The sequence below is a fragment of the Anomalospiza imberbis genome, chromosome 1 (genome assembly GCF_031753505.1).
Source record: "Anomalospiza imberbis isolate Cuckoo-Finch-1a 21T00152 chromosome 1, ASM3175350v1, whole genome shotgun sequence".
Taxonomy (NCBI): Eukaryota; Metazoa; Chordata; class Aves; order Passeriformes; family Viduidae; genus Anomalospiza; species Anomalospiza imberbis.
In genome coordinates, this window is record NC_089681.1 from 149,764,649 (window position 1) to 149,780,042 (window position 15,394).

Below are 15,394 nucleotides of genomic sequence, written 5' to 3' on the forward strand. Positions count from 1 at the left end.
TTGAGCACACTGAACTGGTGAACCTATTTGAGATCTAGGAAAAAAACCCATCAGCAAGCCCCGCTTTTTATTTAATAAACTAGCAAAATAGCTAAAAAAAACCCCCATAATTTAATCTCCAGGTTTTCAATTTTCGAGCTAGCCTATAATAAATAAGCTCTGGTAATTTTCAGTCAGTGCAATTTAAGTGAACTGCTTATTAAAAATATCAACAAAATCACAAACAGTTCTTGCCCAGGGAATTTGGAGTGTCTGTATTATTTGTTTAATAACTGGTGATTAGTGATGATGTTTTTAATGGTGCCCCCAAACCTGCATTGACTGAAAATTAAAAATACATCTACAATATTAAATGGAATACTTTAACCTTATTTTCCTTCCACTTTACTTCCAAGGGCTCTTCCCTGCCTCAGGTAAAAACCACTAATTTGACCATAATGAAAAAGAATTTTGTGCAAATATCGATGTTAATTTCTGACCTAGAGCTCACGTTTCTTTTGCAGAGCCTTGTCTTGTTTATGCCTGTAAAAATCTGGAATCATTTCCCAGAGATTCAAAGGAGTTACTGCAGAACTGGGTGAGTTGAAACAAAATCTGTTTGGAGATTTGAGTTTACACTAACTGGGTAAGTAAAGAGCAAAATTATTTTCAAATATTTATCCCTGGACACAATTACAAAAAACCCATTTACCTATCCTTAATTAATATTTTTTAAAAATAACTCAAACCTTGCTTTAAATTGTGGAATTGTAGTAATACAGTGATGGCAGATGAACTGAGTGCTCAAACAATTTACCACACTCAAGTTAGAGATTTTCACTGAATTTTTAAATCACTATTTTGCAATTTTCAAATAACTTTTAGAAATCTCATTAAATAATATTATGAGCTTAATCCATATGCAGTGAGTATACGATAAAAAATACTGAAGTTCTGATGGAAATGTTTTAATTAATTGGATTATACACCTGATAATAGGTGTTTTCTACAATTATTTTAGCAGCAAGTGTATTTGGATGAGAATTAAGTAATATAAACTAAATAGTTGAATAAATTTAATTAAATCTCACAATGTCTGTAAGAAAAAGTCTCTTTAATGGTTGCTCTATTAATGTCTGTTCTTCAAGTCCTCCCAAATGACACCGACTGTGATATTTCTATTTGTAGTGGATGTCAAAGAGATTCAATATTCAAAAGTTCAGCAGGCTTGGGATGAGAAAGCTGAAAATGGCATTTAATAAATTGTATATGTGCTGTCTGAGGTGTGAGGGAGGATTTGAGCAATCCTATACTGAAGGATAGAACCACACGAAAGTAGGATGAGAGAATTTGGGTTTCTTTTCTTTCTTTTTGGTTTTGTTTTGTTTTGTTTTTCAAGTTGTTTTTCCCCGAGAGGAAAATATTCTGCATCCATTTTTAGCACCGGATTTATCATTTCAACTTTTCAAGAGCATTTTAGGCAAACAGCTTTGCAAAGCAGGAGCCCCTGATAAGCAGGTTAAAAGCTGTAAGCATTAGGGACAGCCCGTGCTTTTATAGGACCAGACATCTCTTTGGTTAATAGATTAAAACATTGGCTTACAAGTGATGGAACACTGAGGATAAGTGAGTTCTCCTTGCTCTGGATGGATGGAAGGTTATTTGTGGCCTTTATTGCATTTTTTAGGTCTCTTTTCTCCACTCACAGAAGCTTAAACCTATTTTTGCTGCTCGGTTCATGCTGCTGACATGAACCAGAGGAGCATTGCTCTGTTTTCACCTCCTTCTGCTACACTTTGGAGACTAATCGGCAAAACCTGACAAGAACTGCTAAAACTAATCCTAAAATCAGCAATTCATGCAATCCTTGAGGTTGGAAAAGACCCTTAAGATTGTTGAATCCATCTGCAAAGCCAGCACTGCCACCTTAAACCCCGTCCCTAAGTGCCACGTCCACAGGTATCTGAAATCCCTACAGGGCTGGTGGCTCAACTCATGAATATAAGAGCTTTTTAAATTATATAAATGGGATCTCTCTCAAAAATACCCCACCAAAACCTGAACAAACGAACAAAAACCCCCAAGCCCAAACAACCAAAAGGCTCCATGCCTGCAGTGACTGACACGGCTGCAAAGGCAGATGGGGCTCTCCTGAATTTGCAGTGGAAACCCTGTGGCCTGGCCAAAAATGAGACTAAACCATGGTGATAAGAGAATAAAAATAACGAGGTAAATACACTCATCATCACCCTAATCAGGGAACATCCCACAGGGGACAAACTCCTGTGCCCTATTTCTTCAGCAATGCTAAGAGATCTGATGCTCCTCTGTGTTTTAAATCTTCCTGGTAAGAACTTTGTTTTTTGCTGATTTTTAACAAGGTGGCTGCTACGAGGCAACTGAAGAACCTGCCCAAGGCTCTGCATGAAATCTAAGGTAAAGCTGTGAAGGAATTATTGTTGCCTGGCTGTAGCTGCTTTGGGAATTTTTATTTATGGCTTCGTCTCCACTCCTGTACCTGACTCCTCCCCTTGTATTGACTGTCTCGTTCTAGGTCCTGACCTGCCCACCCATATGGAAATGCTACACCTTTCCAAGGCACTGGGCTTTGCTTCTCTTGACAAATAATCAAGTTAGTGATCCTGGATGGATAAATCACACCAGAACATGCCAGAGCACATCAGCCCAGGTGTGCCGTGTGCAGGTTAAGCAGCAAGGTGCAAAGCAGACACAAGTCAACTGGAAGTCAAAGAAAAGGGTCTTCTTTCAGCTACACTTTTTTAAAAATGTCTCAAATTCTTCCAATATCCACAGAAAGAGGATTTTTAAAGCAACCCTCCATTGACTTCAGTGCAGCGACCAGGTATGGCTGAAGGCAGATCTCGGCTCACAAGGGATCCCTTAGTCCAGTGGTTTCCATCCTTTTTGGATTTGGTCCACCCAAGGGACCTGCAAACTCCCATAATGTGAATTTAAACCAAGGAATGTTGGTTTTGGTACCCATGGTCTTGTTATTGGATCATGCAGAGGCAGTGGAGTGTGGACCATCACCAGCTACAGGTCAGGGGCTCATGAACCACTGGACTAATGGTATCCCAAACCATGGGTTTGGTTCAGCAGAATAAACAGTACAGAAAGGCAGGAGGATAAAAACTAAAATTGTTGCTCCTTGGGTGCCTCATGAGACCCAGACAATGGTCATTCCACAGGAACAGAGATAAATCAGGTAAAACTCAGGGTGCAGGTGAGCCAGGAAGCAGACACAGTATCTATTTTCTGTTGTGAGAGCAGTAATGTTGTCCTCTTGGTGAAGTTACAAGTAATCCCATTTTCACAAATAGGAAGGATTGTGAGGATGGAAAGAGCCTTCGTGAGATCCACCTGTCCTCCAGTTCTTTGCCGGATGAACCTGATTTTCCCCCAGGCAGATCAAGGCTGGTTATTGATTCTCAAGAAAACGAGTTCCCTCCTCAGTCAAGTGCATTATGCCAAATTCATCCCTGGTGCCATTCTGCTCACAACAATCCTCTTGTTCCATGGATGAACCTATTTTCTCCACTGGCCTGAAGCAGATCTCCCTCTGTTTCTCCCTGGAGATGACTCAGGGATCTATTTTCTTCCCTATTACCAAGTTCAAGCAATTGCACATCACAGAACAAACTTATTTCATGACATTTCTGAAGCTTCCAGGCAAACTACAATTATATTTCTGAAACCAAGCTCACAATTCTTTTTGTTTGTTTATGATTACAGGAATAAGAGCAGATGAGAAATTTGGGGCTGAATATACACACTTGCAACCCCCAGAGCTGAAAATGCTCCTAATATTTTATACAACCCTTGTTTGCTTTTATAACATCTGCCTGAAAGGAACTTCATCAAGATACACCACCCTGACAGAGATTTATTTGTGTTCCTCTACATCCTGCACAATACTTATTTTTCTTTCTTTGGGGCATAGAAAAGACAAAGAATTCAAGTACTTGAAGGTTTATATAGTTGAAAAAATTCTAGTGTTTCTACACTTACACCATCCTCCCTGTAATGCTTTTTGACAGGACTCTGGGAAAGAACTAAAAGGAAAACATGTTTAAAATGAAGCCAAGAAAGTTCATCGAGCAGGATGCTAATCTTAACAATTTATTGTGGATGAATCCTCTTAATGCAATAGTACAACATTTGTGTCTACAGAGGGCTGGCCCAAAGGTCCAGCCTGACCAGAGTCCTGTCTCAAACAGGGCCGACAGCAGAGGACTGTAGAAAATGATGAAAAAATATGAGTAGAGGATCATTTATCCCTGAATACTTTTCCAGACTCCAGCAGCTTCACGAGCCAGAACATTGCCTCTTGGTGGATGTTGATAATGTCAATTATACCCTTTCAAACACACACTTGAACTCCCCTTATTACCACAAGATGGTGTGGAAACACCAAAGTTGAGGAAAGAAGGTCCTAGAGCTGCTGGCAAAACTGTGGCTTTTGTTGACCATGCCTCCACCAGCCACATCTGGGAGAGGCCTTTGAAACCAAGGTTTGCTGGCATGGAAAGGCCTGTGCCTATCCCAGTCCTCTCTCTTGCCCTCCAAATCTGTCCCTTTCCTATTAAAAGTGGTCCCTTGGCTGTATCACCTCCTGAGCTGCCACTGGGAGCTGTTCAAGAGAGACAGGACTGGCTGGTTCACGCTGAGCCACACAAGGACATTTAAAGCATGTGCAAAGAACCAATTCCCTATGCCAGGAAATGCTCCCAAGGGAGACGTAGCCATGGATTTAAACTGGGCTGTGATGGGCTTACAGCAAGCACTAACACACTCTGTGTGGAAATCCTTGGAATAGGCAGTAATCCCTGGAACTTCAGGCAGTAGTGACTAAAAGTTGTGAAGAAAGATGCGGTTTTGGGTGGGTGTAAAATCAGTTCATACTGCCCTACCAATCCAGGTGAAACTGGCAGGAAAAAAGGGAACTAGGACTGTCCCTGGACAGTCCTAAATAATGGATGAACTGATCATTGCTCAGGACACACTGCTGTCAGTTCTGCTTTCCCAGTCATTCCCCACGTCCTTCAGTGGTATTTCAGGAACAGTCCCAATACTCCTCCACCTTTACTCAGTGGCCCCTGTAACATTTCTGCCAGGCTGACACACATTTCCAAGTATTCCAACAATATACAACGTTTCTTTTTTCACTAGTGGTGGCGTGACAAACCCTTCATTTGCTCCTCCTCTTTCATATAATGCATTCACGAGCATTATATGAAGTTGATTTGCCAGGCTTGGAAATCAACAGATGGTGATGGGCGCAGAGCCGAGCTGCCCTCTGCCCATGCACATCTCCAGAAGACGTACAGATACATGGACACCAACAACCAACATGGGTAAGATGGCAAAAAATACTGGAATCTTGTTGTTTTTAGGGCAACTGGCTGGCATACGCACGGAGCTGGGCAAGGGCCGTACCTTCAATAGTGATGGCTTGGTCTCCTCTCCTCTCCTGGGTCAGGGCTGCGGCGCTGTGGTGGTAAAGCTCGGCTCCACTTTTGGCAGACCCTAACCTGTTCATCAGCTGGAGAGAACAGTGCAGTGCCAAATGAAACACAGGATGGTTTTGTTTTGTTGTGATAAAACCCTGCCTGTGCTACCCTGGAAAATTCAGTGCGTGAAGGTGTGAGCCCAGTGCCAAGCTGGAGTTTGGAGGGACACTTTGCTGCTCGATGGAGTTCGTGGTCTTTTACCAAAAATTATTCACACAGACAAGTTACAGCACATCTGCAAACTTATTTACTTAATTACTGGGTGTTTGCTCTGCAGCCTGGGACTTGTTCCTGGGGTAACTCTGTCTCTACCAACAGGCCCGGATTCCTGCTGTACACACACTTAGGTGGCCCTTAAAGAGGATTTTTTTTTTTTATCATCCAATAATTACTGAGTTTTACTCAAGTAAGGGAATACTGGACCTTAGGATCTTGGTCAATGGCAAATGCAAGGTAGTTTGGTTTTGCTAAAATTCCAGTAGAATTCTTTAAAGGATATCAAACTTCCTAAATATTTCTGTGAGCTGAACCATTTACCATGGAGCAGCTGACCCACGGTAATTTCCTAAACCAAGACCAATTTCTTTTATTGCCAAGCCCTCAGAACTTACTACTGTTTTATTACAATGAATGCATAGACTATGATTAATTTTCATGAAATTAACCCTAACCTTAACCCTTATATTTTAAAAATTGATCAGCTACTTTCATGTATGCTTGCTAAAAAAAATCAGGAATTTTAGTGCTTTATCTTTCTACTTAAACTTAGTTTCTTTATTTTGGCTCTGGAGGGTTTCTTAGGCATAATTTAAAGACAGTACAGAAACAAAATATCACATCAGAATGGTCACAGATTTTGTAAGAGCTTCCTTTAGAGATCTGGATCTGACTTTAGGCTACAGAACAAGCTCCACCAATTTTCACTTGTACCAACAAACTGTCAGATCAGAATATTCTGAAGCTTTTGGACACTCGCAATCCAGGTCTAGCTCAAGACCACCTATAATATTCTTATGAGCAATTACTCAGCCATGGGTCTCTCATAGTAAAATGAATTCTCCTGCCTATATAATTTCAGATGACGGATATTTAAATCTCTCTGAACTTACCTCACATTCATAGTGCCCCATATCTTCGTTGGAAGGGTTCTTGACCACCAGGACTGCGATGCCACTCCGTGGTTCACTGAAAGTCTGGTATTTACTGGTGTCCTTCAGCAGCACCCCATCCTTGTACCATCTGAGTGGGAAAACATGGAGTATAAGCCAGGAAAAATTATGCAGCATCAAGAAGTCCCCAAGATCACTGATCCATCCATCAAACAACTCCGGAGTTGATCCTTAGACAAACATTTGGATCCTGTAAGGGAGGGCTGCAAGTGGGTAGATCACACCTGGGTATGAAACTGCTCATGTTTATGAGATTCTTCCCAAGAGATCTCCTCAGTCAGTGCTGGAAAAGGGCTTTAAATGATGACAAGATTTGCTGAGCTTTTTGTCTGAATACCTGATAAAATCAAGTCAGGTGTAAGGCAGGGAGGATAAACAATGATAAAATGTTTTCCAGGGCTTTAGATTGGACAGAGTCCTCCTCAGGGTCTATCTGTAGCTATTTCTTTTTTCAAATTCTAGCTAGAATTAATTGCTGAGAACCTCAGGAATGTCTGTATCATGAAGAGCCCAGCATTGGGATGGGGTTAAGACAAAAGACACAGTAAAGAAAGAACTCATAAACTGAAAATTACTTTTCTGACTATGCAAAGTGGGAAAGCAGGATTTGTTCCCATGTGAGCTGTAGGACTGACCTGATCTGAGGCCTGGGTGCTCCTTCCACAGTGCAGGTGAACTGGACATCTTCACCCTCAACAAGATAAGCATTTCTGACCTTGTTCACAAACCGTGGGGGCACTGCAGAAAGCAAAGGTAAATGTGACTGGTAGCTGGAAATATGAACAGATAGGAAGGGCATGTCCCTGACCAGGTAATTTTCACTGGGTATAAAGGATACTAAAGACCAAATTTTTTGACCTAAAAAAAGTTGCCTGTACATAACTTTTTTTTTTTTTTTAATATATTATCCAGTATATGTTGTATAGAACCTCTGGAATGTCTTAATATTTGTAACATCATAGAAACATAGAATCATTTAGGTTGAAAAAAGACCTCTGGGGTCATGGAGTCCAACCACTAACACTGCTAAGGCCAACAGTAAACCACATCCCCAGGTGCCACATCTAAATGTTTTCTGAGCTCATCCAGGGATGGTGACTCCATCAATTCCTTGAGAAGTTTCTTCTGGTGGTTGACAACGCTTTTGGTGAGAAAATTTTCCTTAATCTCCAATTTAAACCTCCCCTGGCCCAGCCTGAGGCTGTTCCCTCTCCTCCTGTCCCTGTTCCCTGGGAGCAGAGCCTGACCCCCCGGCTGTCCCCTCCTGTCAGGAGTTGTGCAGAGCCACAAGGTCCCCCCTGAGCCTCCTTTTCTCCAGTCTGAGCCCCCACAGCTCCCTTCTTGTCCTCCAACCCCTTCCTCAGCTCCATTCCCTTCCCTGGACACACTCCAGCCCCTCAATGGCCTTCTGCTCATGGTAGTCTCAAAACTGACCCCAAGCCCGGAGGTGCCTCAGCAGTGCCAGCACAGGGGACAGTCACTGCCCTGGTCCTGCTGGTCACACAATGGCTGGCACAAGTTTAAGGTATTTCATAGCAGACCCCCTTAAAATACTGCATCTGTGCAGGATTTTACCTTGAACAAGGATCTTTCCCAAGGTACTGGCATTCCCAGCAGGACTGGAAGCAAAGCACATGTACTGTCCTGTGTCAGCCCCTGTCAGGTTGTCCAAGATCAGTGTGCAGGAACCATCAGGATCTTCTATTATAATGTGGTGGGGATCCACCTCCACGGGCTTTCCATCTGAAAGAGACATTATTTCTTTTAAAATAGCTTACTAAGTTTCCTCCTTAGGAATTTCATCCAGCTTTTCATTCTGAGATGGCTGAGAGCTGTTTTATTGCAGCTGGTATTGGTAGTTGAGGAATCAGCTCCTCATCTTCATCCAGCTTTCTATAAAACATCATCCAGGGCAAAGTACTGTTGAAGGACCTCATACATCACCACTCCTCATTTAAAAGTCAAATTATCCCAGAATACATTCTGTACAGTCCTAATTCTGCTTTTCCAGTCAAAGGAGCACACCCAAAACGCCCAAAAACTCTAGACTCGAGTATCTTTAGGGGATCAGCTCTTGGGTTACCTAATACCTTAGGTTTTAAGTTTTTCTGTTCTGTTTTGGTGTGCAGCTTTTAGCTTTATATTAAGTGTTACTAGGATCTTTTTACAGGGTGGTGAAGACAAAACAATCCTGTTCTAGCTGGAGACTCAAGGACAATCTCTTCAAACTTCAGGTCCAAAGCACAAACAACGGGAAAGGAGGAGGGCAGGCAAGTGAGCAAAGAGGATGAAACTTCATAATTTGAAACTATTAACTGGACAGTTAACTCCTATATGCAAATAGACTAAAACTTGTAAAAATGTGAAATCTCGTGACCAAACCCTCTTTTGCTTCCATCTTGGAGCCATCCGGGCCCTGCCTTTGAAGGCACTTCAATAAATTTCCACTTTATTCCCCTTAACTCTGTCTATCCTCTCTTCCAGCTCCTTAAGGCATCAACCCACTGCCCAGTTATTACAGCAATATGGACAGGGAGCACATTTGGAGGGTGTATTTCATGCCATGCTGCTCGTACCTTTGTACCAGCTGATGGATGGCTTGGGAGCTCCTGTCACCTTGCAGGCCAACTTGACTGTCTCTCCCAGCTCAGCTGTGCAGTCTGCCAGTTCTTCCTCAAAGTCTGGAGGGACTGAAATATCAGAGGAAGCGTGTTAGTCTGGAGGAGGGGGCTCTGCCCATGGCATGGCTGCTGCTAAGTGAGATAAGAATAATTTTTGCAAATCTGTGAGGTTCAGAAAGGAAAAACTGAACAGGAAACTTTAGCAGCTCAATACTTAATAGGTGACATGCTCTCCTTGCTTGTCTGAGGCTAATTTCAGTCTGTAACAAGTCTGTTGTTGGCTATAAAGTTTGACCATATGGAAAAAAGGGGATTTGTTGCTGATCTGGAATTATTTTAGACCATGACTTTAATAAGCACATCCGTTATTCAGACACCACCATTAAGGCACCGTTAAGGCAATTCCTCAAATAAAATGTAGCCTGGATATCCAAACCAGCACTCTGCTGGTGTCCTTACAATAAAATCTATGCTTTCATTACATCATAGAATCATCAAGTGGTTTGGGTTGGAAGAGACCTTAAAGATCAAAATGTTCCCACTCCTGTCATGGGCAGGGACACCTTCCACTCTCTCAGGCTGCTCCATGCCCCATCCAGCCTGGCCTTGGACACTTCCAGAGATGGGGCAGCCACAACTTTGGGCAACCTGTTCCTTTATTAAGTGACTTTTATTTTAACCCATTGCTACCATATGAAACCACACAAAATTATTCTGATAGTCTTCCTCACTAAAACACTTCACTAAAGGCATAGAAATGAAGTCCCCAGGCTTGTTTTCAGTGTATATGGACTAAATCCAATGCTGTTCTGGCATTTTAAGATGCCAAATATCCTTACGCTATAGTGGACACCATTTGTAGCTGATGCCTGGAATATAAAAATCTAATATCCCTCCTGATAGATTTTGTGAATTGAAAATTGGTGGAATCTCAAATGACACTGAGAATGATGAAGCCTTTATGACCAAAATTCCAAAGCAAACCCAGGTGCAAAGATAGAGCAATGTAAGCCAGGAGTCGAGTAAAGAGTCTGGAACCCAGCAAAGTCACAGGGTCTTTTGTACTGTGGTGTGTGGGACTCTGGATCAGGCTACAACCCCAACTCTCCCTGCCTTTCCTCCAGGAGAGGAGTTTCAAGCATCAGATTATCTTCTAGGGCTCTTCTGGACTCACTGCAGCAACCCCATGTCCATTTTATTTTGGAGACCCCACAGCTGGACAGAGCACTGCAGGTGGGATCCCACAAGAGCAGAGCAGAGGGGCAGAATCCCCTCCCAAGACCTGCTCATTTAATGACTATAAACAGCTTCTCTCCCTCTTTTATAATTTCCTGAATCTGATGCCTCAGGTTTTAGCTCTTATATTTTTCAGATTCTGTGCTGCTTCTGTGTGGGTCTGGGCTTCACATGAGGGGATGGTGAGCTCTCTGCACAGAGCAGGGAGACAAAACAATTCCTTCTCCAGCTGGGCACCAAGGACAAATGATCCAAACCTCAGGCCCAAGAGCACAAACAGCGTGGGCTGGAGAAAGAAAAACAAGCAGGATGGGACTGCATGGGCTAAAGCTGGAATTGGACAATGAACTCCAATGTGCAAATGGAGCAGAACTGATCACAGTGAGAGCCCCCGGGAGCGGTCGTGCATTTTGTGACCATTTTGGTTCATCTTGGGTGCAGCCCTGGCTGGGCTCTGGTGCTGCCCAAGGTGGATCCATGGAGGAGATCCTTTTAATAAATCCCTGCTTTATTCTGTAGCTCTGTCCAGCCTCTGTTCTAGGTCAGCCTTCACAAGGCATCAACCCAAGGAGACCATCCAAGAAGAAAACCGGTGAGGTTTGGGATGTCTGGTGCCACACTTACTCCAGATGGGCTCGCTGATCCTCTGCTGGATGCCCAAGATCTCCTTCACCCAGGAGTTCTTGATGTTCACGGTTCGCGCCTGCAGCAGGTACTTGCGCACCAAGTCCTCCCGCTCGTGCCAGATCTCAAAGGCCCGGTCATCCCCTTCCACCAGGTCGTTCACGTCTATGTTGTTCAGCTGAGCGACAGAAGGGGCAAGAAAGTCACCACAAATCCTGTGCTTTTTAAGAATTCCCAACAGCAAAAAGGGGGTAATGCGCACTTTCTTCAAAGATTTTTCAGATCGCGTGACCAATGCAACATGGCTTTGGATGAGGAGCAATCAGAGCTACTGTGAGAGTTATTTTCCCTGCTATATTTGACTTTCTGGTTAACAAACCAGCATTTTCCTGGGATTAGTTTTTCAGGAAAAAATGTCCAGCATTAAAAGTTATCCCAAGGGTGGAACACACTGTCCCTGAAGGGTTGGGCCCAGGCAGCACGTTAAAAAATAGAGAACAGGCAGTCTCTGGACAAAGTATGGATTGTTTCCATTTTATTTTTCTTGGAAAATAAAATCTGCCTATGAAAATTGATGAGGACAGAGATAAGGACTTTCAGAAAGTCCTGGCTGGGCTTGGTCAAGAACTCCATGGGTTTTTTGGTTGGATGGCTGGTTTTTATTGGAGTTGAGCATCTTCTGCCTTGTGAAAACTCTTTCCTCAATTTCTGGCAGTTTTAACCCTGAATGTCTGAAGATAAGTGTGTCAAATCCTCTGAATTTTTTCCATTTCTGAACAAGAATTGGTGTCAGGAAAGGACATAACCAACAGAGAGAACCTGATGGAATTCAGCACATAAGATTCCCTCTAATTTACTCCCAGTATTACAGACTGCCAAAACCAGAGATTTACAAGTGCAAGAAATTATTGTAGGCAGCAAAATCCACATAAATATAATATATTTATGCTGTTAATTAAATGAGGGAACAGAAATAAATAAATGCTTGTCTTTGTAATCGCCTTGCTGCATGGTAAAAATCCACCCTGATGGTTTCTGACATGTTTCTGAGAGATTTAAAATAGATATTTTGGGATAAATGTAGATTCTACTTGTGCTTCAAAGACTTTTTGAAGCAAAGGAATAGCTCAGAAGGATGAGAAGAATGTTCAAGCTGGATATAAAAGCAAAGCTCTAATTGACAGAGAAATGCTTTATGTGAGGATAAGGTGATCAGACCTTCATGATGTTCTTGAAGATGTAGCTGTAGGTGTCAGTCTTTGTGTCTCGCTTTGGTTTGCAGATCACAATATAATTTTTGAAGAGGAAAACATGTCTTTTGTGTCCTTTCCATGCCATTCGAGCTCCTGGAGCTCCTTCCCACACAATGAAGTGGCCCTGATGAGAAAAAGAAGGAAGAGCACATAGTGACACATCTGGAATAATTACCACAGTTATGTCTCACCATCATTTTTCAGTGGCCAGATAACAAATGTTTCGTGTTGCATCATCCCCTGATGTATCTCTGGTTTATTAAAGCACAGCAGATGGTTACTGATGCTAAAGGTGACTCATCAGGCACAGGCACAGCCAGTGGTTGTCATTACATTGGCATTTAAATGGTATTATTTAGTGCCAGAAAAATAGACAGCCCTTGTCAGGTAGAAACAATCTTAGAAATATTAAAGGAACATTGTATTTTGTGTGCTATACAGACACTTTATATGATGATTTGGTCACCTTCACCAGAGCAGGACATTCATTTCACATAGCTTCAGACACAGACAGCTCACTTAGTGACACAGGTTTCCCCTGGCATCTCTAGGGAGAAGTAAACACTTGAGGGATGTGACTGGACACTTTTTGGATGCCTAAATGTGGAGAGGTGAATGCCCACCACAGTATCACTGTAATTTAGCCTTACAACCCCACTCAGCAATGCCCTGTGATTCCCATGGAAAACATTGGACACAGAATAAATTACTTGCTTGGTAGAACACAGTAAATCTATAAAGAAACAGGAATTTGACTGAGGGTGTTGGAAGTCCTAGACTAAAGTGTCCTAACAGCTGGGTCACCTAAAAAGCCACACACCTGGTTCATGGGATAAACCTGAGGGAGCACATGGATCTGTTGATGCCAGTAACTCCAGGAGCTGCCCCGTGTTGCTTCCTAATAATGAGTTAAAATCCTTTTAGATCATGTAGGGGCCTAGAACAATTTTCTTCCTGTGTGATGAGCAGGTCACAAAGGCAAATAACTGCCTTTATGAATTATGTGTGAATTATTCCATAAGCATCCATGCTCTGGTGTTTCAAACCTTAGTGGAGCCAGAACACCCATTTCTGGACAGCAGTAAGTGAAGTAAGCAGATCATCTCTTTCAGATATCATTTCTAAAGGATTTTCTTCTAAGAACTAGGACTCCTTAGAAACTGGTGAAGGCAGACATGGAACCAGCAGTGACTGGGAAATTCCAGTTACCTGGCGGATGGGCTCCCCAAGGCTTTCCAAGGTTCCTGGATAATTCTCAATGAGTGAGACGTGGAGGTTGTTCTCTGCTCTTCGGGTGAGGGCAGACACAATGGCATAGGCCTGCTCCAGCAAAGTGCAGTTCTGGCTGTTTCTGGCTTTGTTTCGGATTAATTCCTGTAGGTGAATGAAGAAAATATTAGTGGACAATCAGAGAAAAAATAAGCAGTTCCTTCAGAGCCAAAGATTTTCTCAATACCTGCTCTGTCTCTTTCATCTCAGCAACTTTTATCCCATTTTTTCACCACAAACAGCTTAGATAACAAAATCATTTTTTCCTACCTGTTCACCAGTATAAAAGACTAACCAGTCGGACTTTTCCTTACATCAGTTGAAGTCAAGCAAAGATAAAGTAGAAACAAACACCAGATATGCTTTGGTGGTTGAAAACCAAAAATTCCAATGTGATCCTAAATGTACCCATTGCATTTCTCTTCTGCTTACCCTCACAATAGCAGAGAACAAGGAATTCGTGTGGCTGTGCTGAGTCAACATTAGATTAATAAAAAGAGATGTTGGAAAAAATGTGAAATGGCATTTTCCCTGTTCTTCCTGCATTTGTTTCTGTTCCTCTCTTTCAGCAATGAAGGTGTGGAAAATGCCTTTTCTCCTCCAAGAGACCTTTAAAAATGTTGATGTTTGTGTGCAAGACTGTGTTCAAAAGTAGAAAGTTCTTAAAAATATTCAAGCTGCTCATTTATAAAACACTAGAATACATAAATATTTTGCCATGATTATTTTCTTCCTGAGTATCCCAGTGCTATTTCCCATGAAAATATTGTTTAAAATGCTGCTCTGAAATGTTTGCTTATGGTCTAAGATGGTGGGACAGATGCAAGCCTGAAAGGCAAAATATTTCAGGGTGGTAGAATGTTGCAAAGATTTTCAGAAAACAAGAATTTCATCTTACTATATTATCAGTATAAAACATAAGGAAAAGAAGTGGGAAGTCATTTATAAAAAATATTGCTGAGTTTGAAGCAAATTCATACCTGTCATCCATGCAGTCATATATTATATTATGCATTAAATATATTTTTACATATATTTAAAGGTAAAGCTCATTTAACTTTATGGGGTTGGATTCTGTGAACCTCCACCTGAATTTACATTTACCAAACTATATAGCGAACACCACCCCTGGTGATGATTAATCACTTGTTTACTCAAGCAGTTTTCAATTGTAGCTTTATCAGAAGGAAGCCAAGAAATAGGAAATAAAAGTAAAACCTTTTTCTGCACAAGCTGCACAGAGCAGAACATAAACCTGTAACAACATCTCTTTACCTTAATTATTGTCTGGTACTGCTGGATCCTGTTTATGGGTTTTTCCAGGTAGTGCTGCAGTGGTGGGATAGGTGGCTGTGAGGGATCTTCATTAGTTAAAAATTCATCTGTGTATCTCTGAAAAAATACATGGAATAACAAGGAAAGGTTGTTATAAAGAGCAGTAGAAAAAATCCTGAGTAGCTGGAGCAGAGAAACAAGATTTGCTTATCTGTATTTATGATTTATGTGGTTCCCTTGGTCTTATAATGTGGTGACCTTTAAAATGTCCCTTAATTGCAATTACATAAACACAGCCACATTAATGTCTGTATAATCTTTATAATATTAATAAATGCACAAAAATATGTAAATATGTTCCCATATTTGCCATACCTACAGAAAAAGCTAGAAAGCAAACTAAAAATTATTAGTTTTAATATTTTTTAAGTTTAATT

General features: G+C 41.7%; 1 protein-coding gene and 1 long non-coding RNA gene across 2 annotated transcripts in view; one reads left to right on the forward strand and one right to left on the reverse strand.

The window, feature by feature from the left end:
* The window catches only part of OBSCN (obscurin, cytoskeletal calmodulin and titin-interacting RhoGEF), a 145,247-nt gene that overhangs the window by 8,669 nt on the left and 121,184 nt on the right, over positions 1–15,394 (reverse strand). Inside the window, 9 exon segments of the mRNA XM_068176205.1 lie at positions 5,437–5,542; positions 6,620–6,749; positions 7,315–7,417; positions 8,255–8,422; positions 9,256–9,369; positions 11,161–11,338; positions 12,379–12,537; positions 13,623–13,787; positions 14,958–15,074. Of these exon segments, the coding sequence (XP_068032306.1) occupies positions 5,437–5,542; positions 6,620–6,749; positions 7,315–7,417; positions 8,255–8,422; positions 9,256–9,369; positions 11,161–11,338; positions 12,379–12,537; positions 13,623–13,787; positions 14,958–15,074 (1,240 nt within the window).
* LOC137464751 (uncharacterized) lies at positions 502–4,301 on the forward strand. Its single transcript, XR_010994397.1, has 3 exons — positions 502–577; positions 2,534–2,668; positions 3,733–4,301. It is a non-coding gene; the product is annotated as an uncharacterized lncRNA (long non-coding RNA).